This window comes from Lates calcarifer, linkage group LG18 (assembly GCF_001640805.2).
Source record: "Lates calcarifer isolate ASB-BC8 linkage group LG18, TLL_Latcal_v3, whole genome shotgun sequence".
Lineage (NCBI taxonomy): Eukaryota > Metazoa > Chordata > Actinopteri > Centropomidae > Lates > Lates calcarifer.
The window spans coordinates 12,879,936-12,906,625 of NC_066850.1; the positions used below are offsets into that span (position 1 = coordinate 12,879,936).

The 26,690-nt window shown below is 38.6% G+C and overlaps 2 protein-coding genes across 2 annotated transcripts in view; both read right to left on the reverse strand.

Moving 5' to 3' along the window:
- Positions 1 to 26,690, reverse strand: part of LOC108895871 (thyrotropin-releasing hormone-degrading ectoenzyme) — a 211,152-nt gene that overhangs the window by 1,811 nt on the left and 182,651 nt on the right. The window contains exons 21-26 of the transcript XR_007815013.1: positions 24,894 to 25,004; positions 18,898 to 18,966; positions 16,976 to 17,114; positions 10,143 to 10,243; positions 7,923 to 8,006; positions 7,335 to 7,455 (exon numbers count right to left, since the gene is read on the reverse strand). The gene's annotated coding sequence lies outside the window, so the exon portion shown is untranslated. The remainder of the gene's footprint in view (positions 1 to 7,334; positions 7,456 to 7,922; positions 8,007 to 10,142; positions 10,244 to 16,975; positions 17,115 to 18,897; positions 18,967 to 24,893; positions 25,005 to 26,690) is intronic.
- LOC108895872 (E3 ubiquitin-protein ligase TRIM21-like) lies at positions 3,750 to 7,227 on the reverse strand. The gene is given in 3 exon segments (XM_051077601.1): positions 3,750 to 5,510; positions 5,512 to 5,628; positions 7,095 to 7,227. Coding segments are annotated over 2 exon segments (1,674 nt in total). The 5' UTR covers positions 5,614 to 5,628; positions 7,095 to 7,227; the 3' UTR covers positions 3,750 to 3,938.

The window sequence follows — 26,690 nt, forward strand, 5'->3', positions numbered from 1 at the left end:
CACTTAAAAAAACAGCTGAAAGTGGTCAAGAAGCTTCAGAAACACCAGGTTGGTTTTATGGTGTTTTAGTGCCATCTGCTGGTGGCAACTCCAAACTACAACACAACAAACATCATCATAGCCCACACACACAAAAAAAAATTTTTTTAGGCTACATACCTAACACATAAAAATATATAAAGAGATTCCTTGGGTCCTTGAGGAATTCTTTGAAAAAGTTGCGGGGAATTTGAAGAAGTTGTAGGTGTTCTTTGAAATCTGATGGGGGACAAAAGGAAGTTGTTGGGGTATTTGTGAATGTTTCCATGGTTGTTAGGGAGGTTGTAGGAGTCCTTTGAAACATTGACAGGTCCTTGAAAATTTGTAGAGCTGCTTGAGGAAAATGCAGTGAACCATGAGTTGGCCGCAGTGGTCCTGAATAATCTTACTGTGGTCCTTGAGGAAGTTGCAAGGTCATGGGGTGCTTGAGAAGGTTTCAGGTTTCCTTGAAGAGGTTTTAGTTCTAGCAAGGAGTCTTTTGGAGGTTGTGTGTGGAGTATTTGAGGAGGATGAAAGTTTGATAAACTGGAAAAAATAAAACAAATGTCAGTTCATAAAGTTTTTAAATGTTAGTACAAAACTGCACAGAACATTAACTTTTTGTATCCTAGGTGCTAAAACACTGCATGCTCAGCATTAGTGGAAACATGTTAATACATATAAAGGAGCAATAAGCGGAGCTGCTAAACTTCAGTATCTTTTTTCTCTCTCCATTGTATCAAAGTTGAAATTTCTTTTACTCTGTGTCAGATGTAGTTTTCTGTGTTTTCAGCTTACGCTTGCATTAAAGTAAACCGACAGCAGTGAAAGTGTTTTTAATCCCGCATCTTGTACATCGAAGGTAATAATGTCGGAGTAATTGTGGCTCGGGGAGCTGGCTGGCTGATTGACAGCTCATTTAAAACAGACACGGTCAAGGAGATGAGAGGCGAGGTTCAGAAACAGGAAGTTAATGAAGCTGGAGGAGTGAATGACAGGTACAACATCACTGTTAGACTCATCTGTCTCTGTGTAATTGAAACCTCATTTAGTACTACATGTTCATGCTGATTCACCCATTTTCTTTGAAACCATACACTACTATACAAAAGCCTCAATTTACCTGAAAACAAAGAATGAGAGAGAAATAAATTGAGCATAGGGAAATAATCTGTTGTAGATGGCCTTGAAGAGGTTTTATGGCAATGGAAATAGTTCTACATTCTACCTTGGTTGTGTCAAAATGATGGGTTTGGTGGAAAAGTCAGGGCAAGTCAGATTCAGCCTCTGGGCACCATGAATGCCTGCAGAAAATGTAATAGCAATCTGTCCAGTTTTTGTTGAGATATTTCAATCTGAACCAATTGGTCACCAGACAGATCATTCGAGCCATGCTGCTTCCTTCTGTATTTATGCTGCGTTCATGTCATATGGGAAGAAACTAATGATGGGAAAGGTTGACCCAGCTCTAAACTCTCGATCCATGGAGATTCTTCTGTTTCAAAGATTGATGTGTATTTATGTTGAATGTCAAAAACAGCAGTTGGCCAGACAGCGTTATGAACATGTAACTTATAATGTTTATTTGACCATCAACTAATATAAACTAGACAGGTTGACAATGTGGACGTCTGCATCTGCATAGGTGTGTGTGTAGGACCTAAAACACCTGACTACATTTTTTGGCATAACTGAATACAAGTTAATTGCATCTCCAGACATCTTTACAGCAGACCTGAACTTTGGAGAAAAATCAGAATCAGAAAGACTGAAGTCTGCAACAGTTCAAGTTTATCAGCCTCCAAGAGAACTGTGGGTTTTACATTTTACTGTATGTCATGTTTTACTTCTACAAGAGAAAAGGCTGCAGTGATGAGGACTTCTCCTTAGACTAATGGATCTCAAGGAAACTTTCCGAACAAGACGAGTGTCTAAGTCTTTTTCTTTTCTTTTCCTGTGTTTGTTAAATTAAGATTTGCTTGAGGTATGGTTACTAAGTCATGTACTGATTATTTGCAAAGCAAACACAGAGAAGACAGCAAAGAAAGACAAGAGTGACAGGTTGAGAGAAGGTAACTGTAGAGGGTGGAGTTTAATTGCATGCTTTCAGATTAGCCTATTCATAGGCTAAACTGTGAAAGCATATGTCAAGTTGTAAAAGCATGTATGAGCATAGCATCACAGCTCACAGGGACAATGTTAACCTGCTAATGTGTACTAGATACAGTTGCTTAAAAAGCTGTTTAAATGAGCCACTTTGAAGCTGAAGAAGACACATGCTTGAGAAATGTTATCTGTTGTCATCTTAAATTTGCGTCAAAGTACTGACAATTGAGAGAGCAAGAAAAAAAGAAAACCATCCATGTAAGCTTAGGAAATCTGTAATGCACAATACTCTACTTCCTTACAGAAGAAACTTCATTTTGCTCTTTGCACCAAACAGAAACTTATAAATCAGTATTTCTGCCAAAGAACTTTATGTAGCTGCCTTTCAAGTCTACACATGTGAGTAATTCATCCTCCAAACAGATATATCAAATAAATTAAAATTAAAACTCAATAGATAACTAATTGTACTGACCTGTGAATGCTAAAGGTCCAGACTGCAGGTTTAGATTTGGGGCGTTGTTTGTCAGGAGGCCAAAATAATATGCTCACCTGTTCTCTACCCTATCTAGTTTCTGAAACACCAGGTGGTGCCAACAGGACACATGGTCAGTGATGAACCCGGGGTAACAGGTGTTTGGGGTCTTAGTTCATCAGACATCCTGTGAATCTACTGAATCTACTGCATTCAAAATTTAACCAACTATGATTTAGCTCCTGAACCTATGAAATCAGAGCTCATCTGAGCAGCTGACAGGATTTTCAGAAAAAAATAATGCCTGACATTAAAGGCTGTGGCTAATTTAACTTGTAAATAATGTTCAATGTTCATGCAGTGATATCTCTGCTCTTGATGCACTCATGGAAAGGTGGGGTGGGTGGTGGAGTCTGGTAGTGATGCATTATTGTGATGTTTGTGGTTAAACAAAAAGGATCTTACTCTTTAATAAAAGGTCTATCTCTGTAGAAATCCTATCCATAATGTTGTCACATGTGACACTTAGAAGACCCAGATATCAAAAATCACCTTTAATCATTTAAATATATAAAGCTTTGTTTTCTGTACATGAAAACCATTTAACGGCTCGGACACACAAAACTATTAATTAGTACTACTATAACTACATTAGCTGCAAAGGTCAGTGCTGCTCAGTAAAGTAACATTGTGTTGCTTTAACAAGTTAGGCCAAAACATTGTATCTTGTGTCATTCAGTAAAACTGATGACAGCTTTGTGTGTAAGTACTATATAGCATCAAAAGAGGCTTTAACCAGTTTGTCACATGTATTGCAGAATAATATAGGTACACTCAGAACTCAGATTTGGTAGCCAGTCAAAACAGCTGCATACAGGTAAGCTTGCGCTATTCTAGATCTCATATGCCATGCTGACAATGTTAACTGCTGATCAGTATTAGATATAGCATGTGCAAAGGCAATGGCAGACTGATGATTTTGAAGTGAAAGGAATATATATACTGCAGTAACAGTCTTTTTTAGCCATTAGACATTATATTTACATTTTTTGAGCTGTAAACTAATGATATGATGTACTGAAACCATCAACACCACCATGTAACAGCCAGCCAGAAATCACTGAATTAGCATACGAGCTGTACACTCACTTTCACAGTCTGATTCTTGCACTAAACTCTGTCTTCTGTCTCTCAGAATCCAGATGAGAAGCTCTGAGTTGATCAAGCTCTTTGCAGTACAGGACATTGTAGGTGACTGGAGTTATTATAATGTAGCACTTAGTGTGACTGAACTAACAAAAATCTAATACAACATACTAGGTTGTTACAAAAACAACGATTAGTTTAATTTCTGCTGATTAACAGGAGAAATAATCAGTGGGGCAGAGTTTCTGCCATCATCACTAGTACCAGGACTGAAGAATGGGTAGAGTTTTTCAGTGAAGGAGCAGTCAGTAAAGGAGTAAAGAAGAGCTGCAGCATCCACATCATAAAAGGAGACCACACCCTCTTCATAATCCACAAACACTCTCACCTTCTCAGGGTAATAATTCACAGAGAGAGGGGCTGGATAGCTAGCAAGTGCAAAGTACTCTTTTCTATCCCTCAGACATATAGTCCAGTAGCCATTCTCAGGGTTTAATGTAATTTCTCCCTTCCTGCTGACTGACTGACTGGCCACTCCCAAAGTCCACCCCGTCTTCCCTTTAACATGAACATCATAGTGAAATCGTCCACAGGAAAAACTCTGCTTTCCCAAGACATTAATTGCAGGCTCAAATCGTTTTGAGTTCTCTGGGAGTTTCTTCCACACATCACCACAGTGTACTTGTTTGCCATCTTCAGACAGGATGAGAGCAGGATGAGCTGTATCAGGATCCAATGTCACATCCACTGCATTCTCCTGGACCCTTTTCAGTTCAGCTTCCTGCAGCTTCTTCATCTCAGTTTTCACTGTGTCTGTCAGCTGATTCACAGCTCTAACCATAGCTGTCCTCATGATTCCATCGTACAAGGCTGGACAAATGCTGATCTTTGTTAAGTCTTTGGTGGGTGGAGCAGCGTTCAGGGACGAGAAAGTCTGGAGGAAGTGGAGGTGGTCTTTAGACCGTGAGAGCCGATCCACTTCGGCTCGCCTCCTCATCAGCTCAGAGATCTCCTGCTCCATCTCTTGGATGAAACTTTTGGCCTGTTTCTCTGTCGCTTTCTGCTTCTCGTCAATCATCCCGATGAGCTCTTTCTGGGCTCGCTCCAAAGACTGAATCAGAGCGGAGAAGACCTGAACACCATTCGCCATCTCTCTGTCTGCAGCTCCACTGCTGAGCTTTGCTGAATTTGTGACCTCCTGAATCTTCAGTTGTCTCTCCTGGATCATTTGCTGTAGTTTAGTGTCTGTTTTCCCAAGCACCATCTTCTTTACTTCATATTCCTCTTTCAGAGAAACTACGTGGTGAAACCTGTGGCTGAAATCTGCGCAGGATTGACATATGGACATTTGTTCATTCTTGCAGTAGAGCTCCAGAGGTTTGTCATGCTTAGTACACCTCCTGTCTGCCGATTTCTCAACTGTATGAAAAGGCTGATGAGTTTTCAGGTTGGACACTGCTTGATGAAGCTTTAGGTCAATTACTAAGTAGATGGTCAGACATGTCAGGCCTAATGCTAACAACAGGCAGGACATGAGGGCTGTCCGTTTAGGTCCAGTGGGAACATCACAAGACACTTCTGGTCTGACAATGTGTTGCTCCCGGCTGCTGCTGGCTTTCTTTCCAGCCGACTGTCTGAACTGAACAGCCATTTCAGATATGAACGTATTGACCCCAAGCTTGTACTTCTTGTCAACATGCTCTTTACACATGGGACACTGGCGGTAGGGGTTAAAATTCAAGTGCTGTGTGATGCAGTTTTTGCAGGAAGTTGTGTCCACATGGTAACGTGACTGGATCAGTGAACACGTCCAGACAGATGCAGCACAAAAGCTGCTCCTCTGTCAACATGTAGCTGGCAGCTGACATGTTGACACTCTGCAACTGAAAGACAAAAGAAATATCAATATCTCTACACATCTCATCTATTGTCTTCCACTGTTGGAACATGGACTCCAGTTTCTGCCCCTGACAACTGACTGTTATTGTAAGTGTCTGACAACATTATGGATAGGAGTCCTACAGAAACAGACCTGTTAATTAAAATTAAAATTATTTTTGTTGAACCCGTAACATCATATATATCAATTATATCACTATATATCACTATCACTAAAACCCCTACTAAAATTTTAACATGACTCTACTTTTCGAAAAAACAAAGCACTAAGAAAGATGAAAAAAATAATAATTTGAAAAAATATGTGTTTTAGAACATCTGTTTTTTATTGCAATTTAAGCAGCTCAAACCCAATGAATAATCATGTAAGAAAAATCATGTAAATATCATAGAAAACAAGTCTTTTCTAGGGAAGACCACAAAGGTAATGAAAATAGCAAATAAGCACTTACTTGATTGATACCCAATTGTACAATAAAAATAGGCATTAATAAATTTGTTCAGAAATTAATTTATTAATCTATAAATTAAACTCCATTATTTATTTATGAATTCATTTATGTATTTTTGAATGATGCACTTATTGACTGTTGAATGTTGTTTTGAGTTGAGAAAAGTTACATGAAACCCCCCCCAACTCAACCTCAAAAATATAACATATCCTAATCTTACAAACACATGTTAAGGACGTCCATCACACTGCAAGCAAAGACTCCCCCAGCGAGTGTTCAATTACAGACACAACAAGCTTTAGCTTCATCTCTGATATCCAACCAGCAAACTTAGTATATCTCAAGAATTATAAACAGAGTCTGATGTGTTTGTTATAGTGACAGCACTTCCTGCTCCAGGAACTGGAATTCATGGGTAATGTACAGTGTTTGGCTGTGTTTCAGTTCGGTGAGTGGGACTACACAGTTGGAGCGCTGGTCAACAGACTTATCAAATCTATTATATATTAAATCTACTATATATTATTTATATTTATTTTGACTGTTTTATGTTGTTTTTAATTTGAACTATTTATTGAATTTGAGTCCACAGATAAAATTCTGAGTCAGGTACGCATGGGGGAACTTCTGCAACAGCAACTGAATGAGTCCTTTAATATTTATTTGTTATATGCCTCAATTTCAGAGACATTACACTAAATAAATGTCACTAACATCTGGAAAGAACAGAGGTGTTCTGTCATATTTGATCTGTAGTCTCTGTTTGTTTGATATGTTATCTATGTATATATGTGTGAAGTACTGACAAATGAGAGAAAGAAAAAAAGAAAACCATCCATGTAAACTTAGGAAATCTGTAAGGCACAATACTCTACTTTTCTGCCAAAGAACTTTATGTAGCTGCCTTTCAAGTCTACACATGTGAGTAATTCATCCTCCAAATACATATTTCAAATGGAATACCACTTAAAACTCAATAGATAACTAATTGTACTGACCTGTGAATGCTAAAGGTCCAGACTGCAGCTTTGTGACTCCTCTGTTTCAGAGATGTAAGCCGTTCTTCCCTTCTCCCTCATTATTCACTACCACTGAAAACAGACTGTCTGTGACATGATGTTGCAGAGCAAGTTTGTCAACCGTGGCTCAACTTGATGTTACACAGATACACAGCACATGAAAACAAAGGGCTTAGATTTGGGGCGTTGTTTGTCAGGAGGCCAAAATAATATGCTTACCTGTTCTCTATCCTCTCTAGTTTCTGAAACACCAGGTGGTGCCAACAGGACACATGGTCAGTGATGAACCTGGGGTAATAGGGTGTTTGGGGTCTTAGTTCATCAGACATCCTCAACGAATCTTCAAATAAATAGTACAAATATTGTTAAAAAAACATTATAACATAGTATCTCAAGGATTAGTAGTAGAAAGTAAATAAAAACACAGTGGTTGCCTTGTTGTGATGTGTCAGTGTAGGTTATTTATGTATTATTATTATTTAGTGTGAAACCAAGTCTACCCTCAAATAGGTGTGTGCAGTTAAAGATGTGCAGTCTGGGAAAATATTTTCACTTTTAAAACACCTCTCTCCAGAAGTAGTGCTGATCTACATGTACAGACACACACACGTACGTACACACACACACACATAAGTACACACACACACACCCAGCCAAGGTGTGTTCATGCTGACACACCCTATCTTAAGGGAGTTTATCATGCATAGTGTCCCGTCTGTCCCATGAAAGTTCAAGTGAATTACACTAATGTTAGCCAGGTAACGTTAACCATGTAGCCAAACAACAAATAGCTGCGCTGTGTCATACCTGTTGCAGCATCTTGCACATGTGAACTGGAGAAGGCGGGGATTGAAACACAGATCGAGCTATAGCTGTCCCGAATATGACCTCCTGTAGATTATAGCATATTATAGATTATAGTATATGGACCAGCAGAAGAATCAATTATTCCAAACTCTGCACAACCAGAACCTGCAGCTCAGAAAGTAACTAAGTACATTTATTCTTACTCTGGATCTCTGTAGGAATCCTATCCCTGAAATTGTCAGATGCTGTTGCTCAGCAAAAGTTATACTGCGTTGCTTTAAATCTATAAAATGCTGTTGCAGTAAAACACTGACAAATGACACGATAAAGGTGTTTTTCTTCTTGTACCTGCACTAATATCAATATTGAGACTGATGTGTGTGTCCCAGTCTGCTACTGGCTGTTAATGCAGATACAACAGCAGTCAGTTAAGTGATGCCACCACATGTTAAGCTGTCATGCAGCCTGTCAGTCAGACTGGTCCTCAGTCCTCTGTATTGTCAGCAGTCAGCACAGTTTCCACTGCAGCTCTTCACATTAATGTTGCATGAAGCCAAAGTCTGTTAAAGCAGATTTACACAATCCCTCTCCTCTGATGGTGGGTGGTATTCTGCAGCTGCCTGCAGCTTCAGGCTCTCTTTTTTTCACTGCTTCTATCTTTCTCTGGTCACATACTATGTTTTTTTCTCAGTCTGCAATTTCACACATTAAACCATCAGCGATAATAATCTAATGATACAATAATAATAAATGTATAGAATTTTTGCATTGAGTACTTGTACTTTTAATACTTTAAGTACATTTTTTCTGACTATACTTGCATACTTTTACTTGAATACATTTTTTAATGCATGACTTTTACTTGTAATAGAGTATTTCTACAGTCTAGTATTAGTACTTTTACTTCATTAAAGGATCTGATTACCTACTCCATCACTGATAATCAGTATCCATTGTGCACGTTTATTTTCTGGGGTGTAATGAACAATGAGACCTTTAGAGGGAGCTAGCATGACTCCAGTCTGTCTCATTCTCAACTAACTTGGTGTCAAAGCTTCACTCTCAGTTCAGAAATAAACATTTGTCATATGCGGCAACATGAAATGTATTTCTGTGTTTGCTGCTGCAATTAAGTAAACTCATTTTAAAGTTTACTTATCATGGTTTCTGCTGCATTCACCGAATTAAATACATTTTTTTTAAAGATTATTTACTGAATTAAACTATATTTATGTATCTTTTTTGGCAGCACCTCCCAGCTATATTTGTACTGTATAACAGTAATTGCTAATGTAGCTAATCAATAAACGTGACCTGTACCCAGATTGAAAACTTTATGTATTGATTTAACAAAAAATAAATACTTAAATTTAGTTTCTGCTAAAATGGACACATGCTCATTATGAGAAATAAAACCAAAATTAGTTTCCTGCAGTACCTTCCACTGTTAAAACTGTCTCTCAACAGCTAGCAACACACATAAAAACACATCTACTGTCTTAACAAGGCAAGAAAAAATATATCAAAGACTTTTCTAATGAAGTGTAAGATTTTTTTTGAATAAGCTCAGCTGATAAGAATGTCCTGTAATCAATCCAAACATGATTTTCTTTGGTATACAAAAGGTGATAGATAAGTTTGGCCTAAAGTAGAAAAGGAGATTAGTTAAACAGCTCTTGTTACCTGTACCTGCAGCTCAACTGTTTGAGTGTTTGACGTTAATAACTTTTGTGGTTTTTCTGTTTCTGGTGATTGAAAACTGAAAGGCAGCTCTGTCTGAGAAAATGGACGACATCAGCCTGAATGTCAACTCACTTTATATACTTTCATGTGGCTTAATTTAGTTTATAACAATGCCTTTCATTTTTTAGGTAAGAAGAAACTAAAATACAGAGTAAAAGTATAACGTAGCATATAATTAAGATGCTCAAGTAAAGTACCTCAGAATTGTAGTTAACCTCATGTTGTCTTCTTCTTCATGTTGGTTTTTGTACAAATTTTATTGCCTTTTTCACGCTATCTGTTTTCCCCTGCTCCCAGTCTTTGTGCTAAGCTAACTGCCTATTGGCTCCATGTAGATTTACAGTCACAGTCACAGTAGAGTCGATCTTCTTATATAACACTCTATGCCAGAAATGTCAAACTTTTCCCTTAAAGATTCATGGTGTATTCTATTGCATCATTAAGCTAAATGTTTTGGAGTAAACATATCATACATACCAGTTTCTTCTTTCATTTTCAGGATGGTGGTAGTTTTAAGTGCTCTGTGGTACTTTTTGATGGTTTGTTGTGCTCTGCAGTATTTCATAGTCAGTCAGCTGCTGAGAGAAAGAGAAAGGAGTGAGTTAAATTGAAATGTTCAGAGCAAATTGGTTGTTTCCTCAAGAGAAATAGAGAAAACAGTGGAAGATGGCAGCGTGTGTTGTGTAATTATTACAGTACATCAACAATCACAGCTGATGGATGATTAATGTTAACAGTATCTGTTGCTAGAGGTGTGCTGTGTGTGTCTGCATGTAATAATTATTATAATGTCGTGCGTGTAAATTTATGAAACTAGCTTCACTCTAATAACCTTCAGCAGTGCTCAGGAGACTCAGTATGGGCAGGAATACACCTAATGAAGTCAAATTATGCTGATCCAGAATAATTTTTTTCAGATTCCTATGTAAATGATTCAAATTCAATTTCTAGTGACGCATATTTAATTCAAGGTGCAGAGAGGAATCAACATCGGGTACAAGAAAAAGAAAACACACTAAAATCAAAACTATATAGAACAGAACTTTAGCACCACTGTTTGGAGAATAAAAGTGATTTATTGAACAAAAATTTCTCAGAACAAAAAATGGCAAAACAAAGGATGAATGGGTGCAGGAAGTGAGGACATTTGGGGGATGATGGGTGAGGGAGGGAAGAGAATGATGCCTTTATACCTTATATGTCTTCAAGAAAAATTGATGTAATATCTGGAGTGAATATTGAAAACCTCTACCAACATTACATTAACAACATTACATTGAAAAAAACAAACAAAAGAAATAGACCTATGATCTCTCTGGACCTTACCAGCACAATGATATCATACTGTTTCAGTTCAAAGTAGCTTTACTGCAAATTGTGTTTTGCAATATGATTAATCGCTGCTGAAGATTACAGTAAATGACATACTAAAATAGTACAAGGCTCCAGACTAACTTTTCCTCTAGTAGCACTAATGCTCCTTACCATGTTAACTATATTAGTAATAAATGCTTTGGTAATAAACAGACAATAACAACATATTATTTAATTTTAAAGGAAAAAGTATTATTAAAAATCTACATGAATTAAAGTTGCCCTTTAATAAGGGAGAAAACAAAGTAATCCTTCACATTTTTGAGAGTGATCCCACTATGTGCAATAAAAAATAATAATCACAAAAAATCACTGGTTAAACAAGGCTTATAGTGAAGTGATCTGAACAGTGATTTGCAGAACTGCCCAAAGTCAGGATAAAGCCACTAACCAGCTGTAGGAATGGGTATCAGAAAGATTTTATCTTTATCCATCCAGACCCTTGTCAGTCTTGCTCAGACTGTTACTGGTTCTTTTTCATTACTAAATAACTGTTTTTTTTTTTTATTTGTAATTTTTTAAAAGAATAAATTCAGAACAGGAGTAGAGTTGAGTCTGAGTGGTCGCTGGTACTGGGAGGTCGAGTGGGAAGGCGAGGTTTATATAGCAGTGATGTATAAAGATATCAGACAGAGAGGGGATGGCACTGATGGCTGTCTTGGGGCGAATGAAAGTGGCCTCTGACACACTGATCCTTCTCCACACTTTCAACTCTACATCCACAGAGCCTCTTTACCCTGCATTTGGGTTTGGGCATGGATTTGGATGCTTTAGTTCCTGAGCGACCCTATGTGAAGTGGAAGACAGCATCCTCTTCTCCCACTGCTGACTGAAGAGTTTTCAGACACTCTGAGAGACTGAATAATCTGTAAATTCATTTCCACTGAGCTTTGATCTCTAAGTTAAAACAATGTAACTTTGCTGTGCAACAGCGCCCTCTGCAGCCACATATGGTAATCAATTCTCCCTGTCAATCTCTTGTCTGGAGCTCTGACTGCGTAGTCCCACTCTGAACTGAAACATAGCTGAACAGTGTGTATTACCCATGATCCTCAGCTTCTGGAGCAGGAAGTGCTGTCGCTGTAACAAGGTGATGAGGCAATATGGTAAAAAAAATTAAACCCTTAATTTCTCAAGCTTGGGGCCAATTGATGATTTTAGTATCTTTTCCTCTGGCAAAATGGAACGCAAATAAAATATAATTGCACCATAAAAACTGGTCTTAAAGGTGCTACATTAAAGTTTTTGCAATTACTACATAGCCAACATTAGCATTGACAGCTGTTTATTTACCAGGACCTTCAGTCATTGTTGCATTTATAAGAGGTTAGAATACATCCTCTGGGGAGAGCTACTTCTTCATCCTCTCATGTTGCAGACTGGACGCTACAGTGACTCACGACTGCAAAGTGGTATTCTAAGATGGGACAAGCTGGGGTTAGCTGGTTAGCATGCTAACTTTAATAGAAGAAAAGAAGTGAAAGTTTGATGCTGAATTCGCAAAATTAACTCAAGACTGGTGAATAAACAGCTATTGAATGTTCGCTGTGTAACAATGGCAAAAGCTCACACACAAAACTTTCTATGAATATACATGTCTAAAAATATTTCGATTTTTTTTTCTTTTGTGCCTTGATTTACCAATTGCAAGGACTGCGATTATTTTCACAACAGGGAATCGTCATTACACTTTTTTTTAGCTGCCTCACAGTTCACACGCAGAGCACTGCAGGAGTAACAGAGCGACAGGCTGTGAACTCTACCACCAAATCTTGTCTTAAATTGATCAAACAACAAAACTGTTGAATTTTGAAACTCTTCGCAGTCTCTGATCCATTAATTTAAGCTGCGTTTTAAGTACTGGTGGAAAACTTTGATGTCCAGCTTATCAGCACATTCATATATAATATCAAAATGGGAAGGGTGTAGCTAATCATACATTAAATCTTGTGTCTCCTTGTTGATCATGAAACACACATTTGTCACCATCACACAGACTTAATTTCTCCCTAGAGAAACATATTTTTTGACTTTGTGTGCAAGACTGTTGAGCAAGAATAATAAAATACCCACACCGCCTGCAAAGCTGTCATCATTAAGCAGATTAAAAAGTACAGGTTGTCCCATACAGCTATGGACTGCCAGCGATAGATGCTTCAACTAAGTAGAAAATTCTGCACACTAATTCATTTGCTCCTGCTGTTTGTGTTTTGACAAGACACCAGCCTGATATCTGCAGACAGTTACCTGGCTACATGGGAGGGACAGAGTGGTATAAAGAAGAATCTGCACTCATGGTTTCATGAGTTGCAACAAATTCACTACAAGATACCAGACTTTATTGACAAAAACAGCGATTTTAGCGCTGAGGCAGTCGGTTAGTTTGTTTTTGTATTATTGTACTGTTAGTTTGCTTATGTAAAGGATCTAAATACTTCTTCCACCATTGAAAGTCACACAATAACACAAACTAACTAACAGATGGAGACAGGGTCAGTGAAATTCTATGTCAGTGGAGTCTGGTAAGGATATAATGATGACAGGACAGTGATGTTTCTGGTTAAACAAAAAGCATCTTACTCTTTAATAAAAAGGCCTTTCTCTGTAGGATCAAAGATTTGACAGTGATTTGAAACTCCTCTTGTTGGGAGGGTAAGCCCTGAGGGGGATGGGGGTTGGGGTGGTTCCACAACACGAGCGCAGGAGACCTGGTTAATGCAGCTCGAATTCAGCAGGAGAAACCCGATTATTCTGCCGTGTAAACCTTTAACTGGGTTTAAAAAGGCTTTATTAAGTGTGTGAAAGCCTCGTGCACATTACTTTGCTGCTGAATCCCCAGGTTCACACACATATTGAGCCTGTGCTGGTAATCCAAACTACAGAGAGCTGCTGGTGTGTGTTTGCTTTATTATCTGTGTCTGCATGTGTATGTGTATGTGTGTTTTGAGTGCATCTCAGTGCACTACGAGTGTGTGTGTTTGCTCCAGGGTAAATAGCGTCTGATTTGTACTGTGACTCTGCAGCCTTCAATTCTATTTTCTCTCAATGTCACAGACTCTCTCTCTCTCTCTGTGTGTGTGTGTGTTTTCAGGGTTTCATGTCAGGTTATAATCCTGTCAGGCTCAGGAACCTGAACTGACATGAACGAGAGAGGGGAGAGGAATGAATGACAGACTCACTCTCCCTTTCTCCCTTTCTATCTCTCTCTCTCTCTCTCTCTCTCTCTCTCTCTGGGGTAACCATGGTAACGGGCCTGTCTCTGTTGCCATAGCTGCAGGTTGGAAAACTGGCTGCCCGTGTGCCCCTGAGCAAAGTAGTCTCAAGGGGTAGAAATAGGTACACAGTTCTACAAAAGATTAAAGAGGAAGAGAAGAGTCTTTGATAAGTGCTCTAAAATTGCAAAAATATAAAATTTAAAAAAAAAAAACTTTGACAGAAATATCAAACACAAGATCCTAAAACTGTAAACTAAAGACTCTAAAATAGACAAAATCCCAAACTACAGACTCTGAACCAGACAAAGTTTCAAACTTAAAACTCTAAAACTAACTTTTAGGCCACTTGGGGGCAGCAGACAAAATATCAAACTAAAGACTCTAAAACAGACACAATTTCAAACTTAAAACTCTAAGACTCTAATAATTAAAAATATAAAAACCCGCACAAATCTCAAATTAAAAGAATCCAAAACATGAAGATATCAAACTACAGACAAAAGATCAGACCAGAGACCGTAAAATCGACAGAAAGTAAAGAGAAAATATATATATAGAGAAAATCTAATCAGGAGAAATCAGAGTGATCTAAGACACCACCAAATAAGAGTGGAGTTAGAAAACTCTCCTTACTCTGTCTCTAATGAGTGGCTTCAGTCTATTGTATTAATAAAAGGTTTGTGAGACAGAAAATGAAACCTTCTATTCTCCTGCTGTCACACCACAGTAGGCCTCAGTAACTGTGGCTATGTGTGTGTGAGTGCATGTGCATGTGACAGATATTACCATATCAATGGTTTCCCCCTGAAAGCTTCCACCCACTTCCTCTCTCCCTTTCTGCTGAGACGTAATTGTGGCTGATTATTAGAGGAGAACTGTTATCAACACACACACACACACACACACACACACACACTGAGGATGTGAATCAGAGCAGGTAAATGTTGAAGCAGCAGAGAAACTCGTTTATTGAGCAGAGAAAATAAATTGGTTCACTGAACAGAGAGATGTGAGAAAAAGGAGAAGGTACAAAATTAAACAGTGAGACCTGCAATAGCTGACTTTTTTAGGCCACTTGGGGGCAGCAGAAACAAGCTGTGAACACTGACATATCATCACTTCTTAATTTGTTATGTTGAACTTGTTAGCAGGACAATATTAACATTCATCCTGATAAATCAAAGTCCAGTATGGCCTCTCTCTCTGCTCTGTTTTTGGTCTCCACCACCTTCTGAGAGAAATATTTGGCTCTTTAGCGGCTGAATGCTACACTATGTTCACCAGCTAGCAGGGCCAGTTTTAGCCTGTTAGATATTTCAAAGTTTGTGCTATGTCCTGAAGTTATCCTTCACATTTGCGACTCCCCTGCCTGCCATACTGGTAAAACAAGACTCACAGTGGAAGGATTTGGTTTGCCTTGTTTTAACAAAAGTTTTGCTTCGTTGGACGTCTTTTGACAGCTGAATTTCCCTGATGTTTAACATTAGAGCTCATCATCTGTGACAGACCTAATCCTTGGCTGTTTGTTATTCTCCATGTTTCATTCCAGGAGACACTATGAAGCTGTTTTTACTTGTCTTTACTGGTAAACTTGAATTAAACAAACACTTGAAGGCTGGTTAACTCTGAAAGACTGTCTCTCTATCTATCTTTTTTATCTGTAATTTCCATTTGACCACAGAATTTTCAAACTGTGAAGCTGCCTTTATGGCAGTTTGTCTTAAATGTGAATATCTGTTGTAACATGTTCACACTGTTGGTGAAGAAAGCTCTTTAATCAAATTGTAACTTGTATCCATGCAGCATAAAGTTTTGAATAAACTACAGATTTATTAAATAAAAATAAGGCATTTCAGACGAAGCTGGGCGTCTTACCCACAATGCTACCCACTCCACAATGCATTTATTAAACGCTTATACCAGGCCCAATGGTGCTAGGTTTAATCCAACAGACATTTACAGCCACTTTAAGGAGCATCTTTTTTCTCTCATGCATGTTGATGATGATGATATCTATACATATATCTTCACTCAGGTACAAATTCACACCTGGAAGCTGCTCAGTACAACCACGGTCTCTTTTCCCTTCATTATTCCGTGATACAGTAACTGACACTGACTATCTGTTGCTGCCGTTTTTGTCACTGTGATACTCTTCAGGCTGAAACACAAACATGCTGTAACTGATTGTTGTCACATTATGCTGAGAGCGTTCATCTATTTGAAAAGGGTCATTAGTATTCATATTAACTGTTGTGTAAAACAAGGATTAATTTAGTTAAGCAGAGACAGACTTTAGAGAAATTAACACAGCTACTTGGTTTGTTTAATGTCTCTGTTAAGACAGTGAGTCGCCTGAAAATGAGCCCATGTAGGAGCTTCACAATAAGCGTTACGGTCACAATCCGGCTGTAATAAGCTGCACTTCTGTAGGTTTGGGTTTAAGGACTTGTTGCTCTGATAGCTGTTCCAGATGAAATTTTAAAACTCATCATATTGTCGTACTGCCATTCTAATATGTGTAACTTGGTGATTAAATGTTTAATTGCCTAAATAACAAACACACTCCTCCTTGATGAATCATATTTGTAACTGTCATGTAGGTCATTTTGGAAGACGCTGACAAACCTATTTTGTTATTTGAACAGCAACTTATAAATAACAATATTCTCATTCAAGCTTCTTGTCACTCGCCAGAAAACATTTAATGCTGTTACTCACATGTGATGCTTTCTAAGGTGCTCAAATGTTGGGAAGGACCATATACGGTCTATGGGAAGGACATGCTGTCGTCTTCTATTTTTTCTTCCTTCTCTCCTTCCTGATGAAAGCATTACCACCACCTACTGGACTGGAGCCACTGCAAAACCATAATAAAAGGGGGGAAACTTCAAAAAGGGTGCTCAAGGTAAAATATTAAACAGCAGTTAACTATAGCAAGAGCAATAATGCATCGTACGCTCACTAGATGGTAAAACTAAGTTGAAGTGACAATAAACACACTCAACCTTTAATCTTGCCTTTAAACAATACTCATGATGATGATTATTATCATCATCATTAAATACATGTTTATGAAAACTGTATATAGGATTTAAAGCTTGTTTTCTACATAGTGGTCGAAAACAGTTTTATTTTCTCTCTCTACCCACCTAATTCCTACCCCTCATGATACCTTGAGTCAATTGTGGACGCGACTTCCGGTGCGTCCTGTCTCTGAACCGGAACCAACATTTTCTATGGTTACAGGACGTTAATTCTCTTTCTCAGAGCCACTTAAATAAAATTCGAGCGTTAACTTGGCGTCTCGTATCGTTATCTGATAAATATCGTTTCCATAATCGGACACAGTAAATCCTCGAGCAAAGCTACATTACCTACAAAGAGGCTAAAAGTCCATTCACCTTGCAAAGAAATGCTGATAAAATACGCTCGGCAGGCTAACGAGCTAGCATAACCACCTGAAGCTTATAAACACGGCTGTTCGACAAACTTCGAGTGGAAATATCTCAAGCTGCTACAGAAAATAAGTGTCCTGGTGAAAACTGTAGAGCACAAAGGCAAAGACATCGGCAACATATTTGTTTACACTAGACGTCACAGAGTGTGCGCCGCGTCTCTGTCAGATAAGCCTTTATGATTTAGCACCCGCTCTCACTTCCGCTTATTCTGAAATACTTCCTCTTACAACCACGAACTTTTCACAATGAAACATAATATTTACAATTTTACGTCTGTATTTTGTTTAAACTTATTTATTACACTGTACCTTTTCAAATATTTCATGGACTAGCTTTTTAACCTTATTTATGACGCATCTTTTAACGTCATATCAATACTTTCATCATTACATCAGTTTTATTAAAATTTAGGCTACGGTATTGTTTAACCTGTTTACACATACAGTACTTTGGCATGGATGGCAATATATATATATATATTAGCATTTAGCCAATAAATTTAGCTACAAGGCTGTTAAAGTAAATTCACTCCCTTCCCACTTCCTGTAAATATATGTGATGTGAATGTGTATGTGTGTGTGTGTGTGTGTGTGTGAGAGAGAGAGAGTATAATTGGGTCCTGCAGGAATTCATCACTTTGTCATCTATCTGCAAAATTCACAACTTTGCAGAAGCAATAGACCAATCACATGGCTGCTGCAGTTTTTTTTTTCCCACCAATCAACACATTTTCCACTAATAAGGCTAGTTACAGAGACAGACATGTGACATGAAGACAGACAGACACCCCTCCTAATTATAGGGTTATAAACCACATAAGAGTGTGATGGTAAAGTTTCTCACTTCATTAGCTGGTTCGGTTCAGTTTGTCCAGTGATTACATATCAATTAGCCCCACACCCTCTCATTATCTGGGTCATGTGATTGGTCCAAGAAGAACTCATTAGTGGCGTTAACATCAGCCTAATTAGGAAGGTCAGACTGTAATGAGAAGCTGTGAAAAACATGAGAAGAAAAACAAGATTCCTCCTCTCATCCATCCGTCAAGGTTTTAATTTCTGAGTCTGTCTCTCAGCCAATCTGAATCCCCCTCACATTAAGAACGTCGCCACCAATCACAGAGCAGATCTGTCATCGTAATGAACACTGCTGGGTGAGTGTGAGTAGGTGTGTGTATCATACCTGGGATGTGACTGGTCAACTTCCTTCCATACCTCCTCTGCAGCTTCAGTTCATATGCCACACTTGAAACTGCCAGGACAACACATACAGAAATATGTCTGGTCAGCAAACTGAGGTCCTCCAAACCTTGCTGGTTGTTCAAACTCCAAACTGATTGTAATACTTTTTTTTTCTATTTCAGTTTGTTTACTTCAGTGTTATTCTCAGCTACAGTCATTTATATGCCCAAATTGGGGATTATGCCTCTGATCCCAACTAAAGTTAAAGGATAACTCCAGCATTTTAAACTTTAGTCTGCCATGTTTCTGGATGTAAATGACTGATATGGACAACATTTTTTGAAATTGGTGCAGTATTGACCAAGAGCAGTGTTTTTGCCACTGACAGGCTCAGATTGTGTCTGTCAAGTACTTTGTGTTGTGTCTGACAACATTATGGATAGGAGTAAGATCCTTTTTTTAAAAAACAGAAACATCACTATATATCACTACCAGACTCCATTGACAAAAATGATAATTTTACAGAGCAGAAAACAGGAGCTGCTGGAATACCACTGCCTCCATCTGTTAGTTAGTTAGTGTTATTGTGTGACTTCCAGTGGTGGAAGAAGTATTCAGATCCTTTACTTAAGTGAAAGTGCCACACAATAACATAAACAAACTCACAGATTGAGGCAGCAGTATTCCAGCAGCTCCTGTGTTCTGATCAGTAAAATTCCTGTTTTTTTCACTGGAATCTGAAGTCTTTACTTCTTGTCATGACAGAGCAGCAAACTGCCATTGTGCCACAGTTCAGGTCGTTAACAGTGAATGTCCTCCCTCTGATGGTGCAGTAGAACTCAACATTGACAGTCCGATGATGGGGGATAAAATAATGAGGCACATCCCTGCGAATGTTGAAGAAAACAATGAACATGATGCTTTTTTGGTCTTACAGACTGCTGTTTGGTCTCTGGGTCGTAGCCTAAACCCAACTCTGATCACCAATGATGATCCTCCACATGAGGGTTGGGTTGTCCCAGGCCTGTTGGTGGAGATCCTTGCAGACTTTGACACAGTGCTGTCTCTGCTCTGTGGTGAAAATATGCAGCTGCAAGTGGTCACAAAAACATGTGTAGCACAGGTCCAGATCCTTTTGATATCTGTACTAAATTGCTGAGATATCCTTGTGATTAACAGCTAATTGTTTGGAAATTATAGGGAAAGTTTCCAGAACTTAAAATACTTTGTCTGCCTCACCAATGTTCCACAAAACACAGGAAATCAATTTGTTCAAAGACAGCATCAGTTATCTGAACAAATATCCCTGCCAGGTGTGAAGGAGAATTAAAACAAACTTTAAAAGTGTGGATGAATCCTTTTAACTTTAAACACACACACACACACACACACACACACACACATACACACACAGGTTAGAGGCTGTGGCTATGAAGAGGAAACATCATTTATTCAATATTCCATTACCTTCTCATTTCGGGCGAGAGACTCATTTATTCTCATCAGGAGAGCGAGAGAGAAACAGGATATTGTGTATTAACTCCATCAGTGTAATGATGTGGAGCTTTTATATAAAGTTTATAATGAAATGCTGCATGTGTGTGTGTGTGTGTGGATGGCGTGTGTAAAGGAACATGTATGCAGCTCTACCAACAGCCACTGGGGGGCGCAGTACATCTGTCCAGCAACATGAACAGCCTCTGTTCAGTTTGTTTGATTGACAGCAGACAGAAGTGCTTCCTTGTCTCCTTCCCTACCTTCTCTTCCCTCTCACTTCTTCCTTAAATTTTCTACTTCTTCTTTTCTTTCCCCTTCCTCTTTTTCTTTATCTTCTCCTTCCCTAACTTTCTTCATCACCTCATTATTTTCTCCTTTCTCCATCCACAAACTTTCATGTTTACCTTTCCTCTATATGGTTTCTTTTGTATCTCATCCATTCTCCATTACCCCCTCTTTCCTTTCCTTCCTTAACTCACCCTTCCCCTTTTTTAAAAAAAAAATTCTTTTCTTTCCTTTCCTACCCACTTGATTCCTTATTTCCCCTCCCATCTCCCCGTGTTTATTTTCATCCTTGACTCATCCTCTCCTCCTTATCTTGTTTTCTCCTCTGTCATTTCTTTCTGTCTCTCCTCCGTTCTTACCTCCTTTCCTACCTGACTCTTCCTCTACTAATTTCCTTCCCAACTTCCCTATTTCCTTTCTCTTCCTTTTCTTCTTTCCCTATGACTTTCTGTTTAGTCCTCCTTTCCTTATCTACCTATTTGATTCCTTTACAGCTTCCTAATTTTCTTTTTTAATTTCCCTGTATACTCAGTTTTTTTTTTTTTACCTATCTCCTTGCTCTCCTATGTCCTTCCCTAAATCCATATTTCCTTCCATTGCTCCTCCTTTCTTTCCCTACTTTTGATTTATACTTTCCTACTTTATTCCTTTTCTTGTAATTTCCTCTTACCTACCTCTTTCCTTGTCCTGCTTCCTCATTTCCTTCTGTATTTTACCCTGCCTTTATATTCTAACTTACCTCCTACTTTCCTATCCTCCCTCCTCTTTCCCCATCTTTAAAATACTGTCTTTTCCTTATTTACTTCCTTTCCTACTTATTCCTTTTCCTCCACTTTTTCTCTCCTTTCTCCTTAACCTGCCATTTTCTTTCCTACATCTTTTTTTCATCCTCCTTCTTTCCTTACATACCTCCTTGTTTCTCTCCTAATCTAGCTCTGTCATTTCTCAGACTGTCCTCCTCCTCCTCCTCCCTCACTCCCCTCTTTCTGTCCAGATTAAAAATCTGACTTCCAGCAGATAAATGGAAGAGGTCTGAACAGATGGGTGGCCTAGTTTCAGCCTCTCTCCTCCTCCTATCGATCTCTCCGTCCCTCTATCAATAATGCATCATTCATCCATCAGTCTCAGTAAAACAGAATGAGGAGGAGGAGAAAGACAGAGACTCGGTAAAGTACTTGACTCACTTTCTTGTGGAATATTATGGAAAACAGGAAATGTCTTGAGCATTTTGCAGTTGCAGATGTTATTTAAGTGCAGCTGAAGTGTGAAGCGTGAACTCCTCGCTGCTTCACTGACTATTTGACAAAAAGAAATTGCATTATTCAAACCTCCTCAGTGCAATGACACAGCTGGAAAAACTAATGAAATTCAGTATCATTTTTTAAAAATTATTTCAGGGTTTGAATCAGAGTTTGTACTCTGCTACAAGTCTGCTGTATCCCAAATCAATGTTACATATCAGGGACGGACCGAATCTGGTCCCAGACTAGCTACAGACTCATCTGGGAGGAACGTTAACCAGATTATAAAATACAAACATTTGGGACTGACCAATGAGCAGTTTATCTGAAGGGTACTGTGTTATGTTCATGGATATAAAGTGGTGCAGGAATGAGTCCAAAAACCAGGAAGTGAGTTAGCATTTTAGCACTACAGGTTCCCTTGTCCCAAAGTCAATGTGTTTTTGTTTACATGTCTGAAATAAGGTCTGTGGTTTTAACACATATTCAAGACATTTTCACATTTTATTCTTCGACATAAAATACATCAGTAAATACCCTGCATGTGATTTTTCAGCTTTTTCAAGCAATTCAGCTACTGATTATAAAAATCACTGATATTAATTATGGAATCAGTGTTTTCATTTGTTAAAGACAAGATAAAGAAGGTAGATTCTAACAGACAGAACGACGAAGCACCAACAAACCATTTTTATTTCTGTACTTCTTTTTCTCAGAAAATAAGAAGGTAAGGAGTGAGAGTGTATGTGTGTGTGTGTGTGTGTGTGTGTCAGCAGCAGGTAATCGGCTCAGCACAAAGCTCAGAGACCTGTCCTATGGGATTGTGGGTATTTTCATGTGTCAATTCACATCAGGTTCAACATGAGAGAGTTCAACACAACCACACACACACACACACACACACACACACACACACACACACACACACACACCACACACACCTCTTTTTTTCTTTTTTCCCCAGTCCATGACACACACATACCTGTTTCTTTGTGTGTGTGTGGGTTTCTCTCTCCAGGTGTATTAATCATCCAGGTGTAGACTCAGCACTCCAGAAACTGGGAAAGCTACACACACACACACACACACACACACACACACACACAGCTAAAACACATCACTGTGACCACATCTGTCTCAGTGAGCTGTCAATTATCTAGAGGCCCAGTTAACACAGTGACCACCCACCCACTGATTCATGATATTACCATGACTCTACTGAGGCTGTTTTCACTTCACCTGCTGTCTGTAGACACATTTAAAAACACTCACTGTATTCCACAACGAGACAACACTTTATAACACAGCCTGTGATTTACACTGTATGAGAACAGCTATTGAGTGAGAAGCACCATGTCACAGTCGGCATCGAGTGCTCGACCCAACCTTCATGTGGAGGACCAGAGTTGAGTCTACAGTTACAACCCAGGGACCAAACAGCAGTCTCCAAGACCAAGAAGGAGTGTCACATTTGCTGTTTTCTTTATCCCTCAGGGTCAGACTGTCAGCGCTGAGTTCTTCTGCACCGTTCTGAGGCGTCTGAGGGAGGATGTTCAACGCCAACAACCTGAACTGTGGCATGATTACCACTTTTTGTTGCATGTTTTCAAGCCTGCCATTCAAGAGTTAAGATTTGGTTTGAGTATGAGTGTCACAGCAATATAAAGACCAACCTGAGTGTGTGTGTGTGTGTGTGTGTGTGTGTGTGTGTGTCAGACTGACAGCTGGTTTTTCTCCAGCAGCAGGTGGTTTGACTGGAAAAGGTCAAAGCTTCACATCTATAGCTCTGATTAAAACTCAGCTCAGTGTGTGTGTGTTCCTGTAATCAGAACAACAGCTCTCACCTTTTGAATTTCCCATCATCCCCTGCTGTAAAATACACACACACACACACACACACACACACACACACACACACACACACACACCTCAGGTTATTTTGTTTCACTGATATTTAACTGATAATGTACTGTGAACTATCAGTACTGTTGCCATGGTTACCTGCAGTTTACTTCAGTTGAACTGTTGATTTGTTCTATGATTCAGATTCATGTAAGACAGTTAAAAACAAGCACATAAATGTCATTACACTGTCTGACAAAGACAGCTGCTACACATTGGTTCAAAACTGAGTTAATCAGATTTGTTTAATCACATTTTGACCCAAGAGGAAGTCGTGTGATTAAACCTGTTCTTGCACCATGTGACTTGGACTGAACAGGTACAATCTCCTGCGGGAAGTGTGTGTGATGGCCAATATTGAGTAAAGTCACTTTTAAAAGTAACTTGGTACATTACAAAATTACTGATATTAAAGAGTAACTTGGAGGTTTTCTCAGTCCAGACTGCTCTGATTCATGTTTCCCAGTGGTGGAACGTAGGGCTGGGTGATACAACCATCTCCCAGGAAGGAGATACTTTTCACAAACTGCTGACTGTCTGAATTACACCTCTACAAAGAAATTTGTGATTGTATTAGTCAAAGGTTTTTGTTTTATTTACATTTGTTGATAAATGACAACATAAGTTATTTTTTTATGTTCAATTAAGGCTGATAGAACATGTTTGCATGTTAAATTGATATTCTGTTTTTGCTAATAAATTATATCCTCAAAGTTTAACTAATGATCCCACTAGTTTCTTTAGGCCTCAGTCATACTCTTCAAACTCACAGATTATATATTGTAATAAATATTGATATCGATCAATGTGGAACCAGCTCCCAAATACTATCTCTCTCTTTCTTTAAAAGACTCCTCTCCTCACACCTCCAACACCCTGACATGCTGGTGAAGTCATCTCTATGCCCCCCATCACGTGTGTCCACCACGTTAACATGCAGTGCCGAGCCTGTCGTGGATCATTTGCTGTTTACAGCTAGAGTCATCACATCAAGATGCAGAGGAGAACATGTTCAGTGTTTGTGTTGCTGTGGTGGATATATGTTAGCGTGTGTTTCATCACTGCACCTCACCTCCACATGACTCCCGCTGGTTCTCTGCAGGCGGAGCGTTGATTGGACTGTGATCAATGTGTGATGTTGTTCAAACCCCCACACACCTAACTGTTGCCTCTTCTGCTCGGTCTGAAGAGAAAAAAAAAAAACATCTGTTCAGGAGATGAAAACTTTCGACTTCACATCAAACAACAAACAGCTGATTAACATGTTATTTAGATTTCTGTGCACTGTGTATAGATTTCCTGGCAACATGGAAACATCAAGGGGAGATATTTCCATCATCATGTTAAGATGTTGAAGTGGACAAACTGCTGCAGGAGTACTCTAGAGTCAACACTTCCTGTTGCTGCTTTTCACAGTAAAAGCTTTCAATCAATGGTATTGACATTGGCTCAGTATAAAGCCTCCTTCATACTGTTTGGGTTTAAGTTGTCGTCCTTGATCACACTATGAAACACACTCACTGACAAGCTGTCAGTTTACAGCTTTGACCACCAATGAAAGTCTGTGTTAAAATGTGGACAGTGTCAGAAAGGATCTGTTGTTGCTTTACATCTCTGCAGTCATTTTTTGTTTATCATTTTGCCTCTATTTTCAATCATTTTGTGTTTCTTTGTGGTTGTTTTATGTCTGTCTGTGGTCATTTTATTTCCTAGTTGTAATCATTTCTCTTTTTTGTCATTTTGCATCTTTTTCTGATCATTTTGTATTTCTTTTCAGTAGTTGTGCAACTGTTTTTATTCCTTTTATGAAACTTTGTTCCTGTTTTTTGTCTCTGTGATTGTTTTACATTTCTTTGTGTCTCTTTTCAGTCATTTTATATCTGTTTTTTCTTGTTATGTGTTTCTTTTTAGTAATTTCTATCCATGGCTGCAACCCAAAGTAAATTACAATAAATAATAAAAGAATAATAAATAATAAAGATCTACGTGCCAGTCATACATTTGGCAAAACAAACATTTTTATTATCATTTAAGGTAGTTTAATACTTCCAGGAATATTTTTTCACTGTGGTCATTCTGTGTTTACAAGAGCTCTGAATACTTCACCACTAACATGTAATTTAGATTTTCCCTGCAGGCCACTTATAAAATATGCAACCTTGGTTTCCTCTCAGCATGGTGCTGGTGTATTGATTTGAGGGATTGATTCATTTAGATAATTAATGATCAGCCGTCTGTTTGTGCAGATTGAAATAAAATTGGTTGAATTCTCTGAAGGAGCATCAGTTTAACTGCATGACTGAGTCTTTTCGCTCACAGAGAGAAGAAAAAATCTTTAATATATATATATATATATATATATATATATATATATATATATATATATATATCCTTTAGTATATTTCAAATATCACAGGACTGCTTCAAATCTCCACAGCAAAATTACGGCCACGAGAGCCTGAAAACACATTAAACATTGAGTGAAATCTCCACAGCAACATTACGACCACAAGAGCCTGAAAACACATTAAATTAAAGAAATATGGCTCCACTGAAGAGTCGCCCCCGGAGGAGCAGCAGAGAGATTCATTCATATCTGATGCTACAGACAGTTCAGTGTATTTAGATACAAAAACATGAAATATTTGTAAAACAAACAAACAAAACAATCAAAAGTAAAATTACATTTACAGGAATCCTTAGTTGTAAATGAATGGATACTCGGAGGAGCTGTGGGTACCACCTACCTGTGACTGCATACAAAGATCGACAGCATGTCTCCACTTCCTCCCACTGTACAAAAATGACACCAATATATCCAAGATATGGCTGCTGCCATCTTTGTGCTGGCAAAAGTAATTGGCAGTGG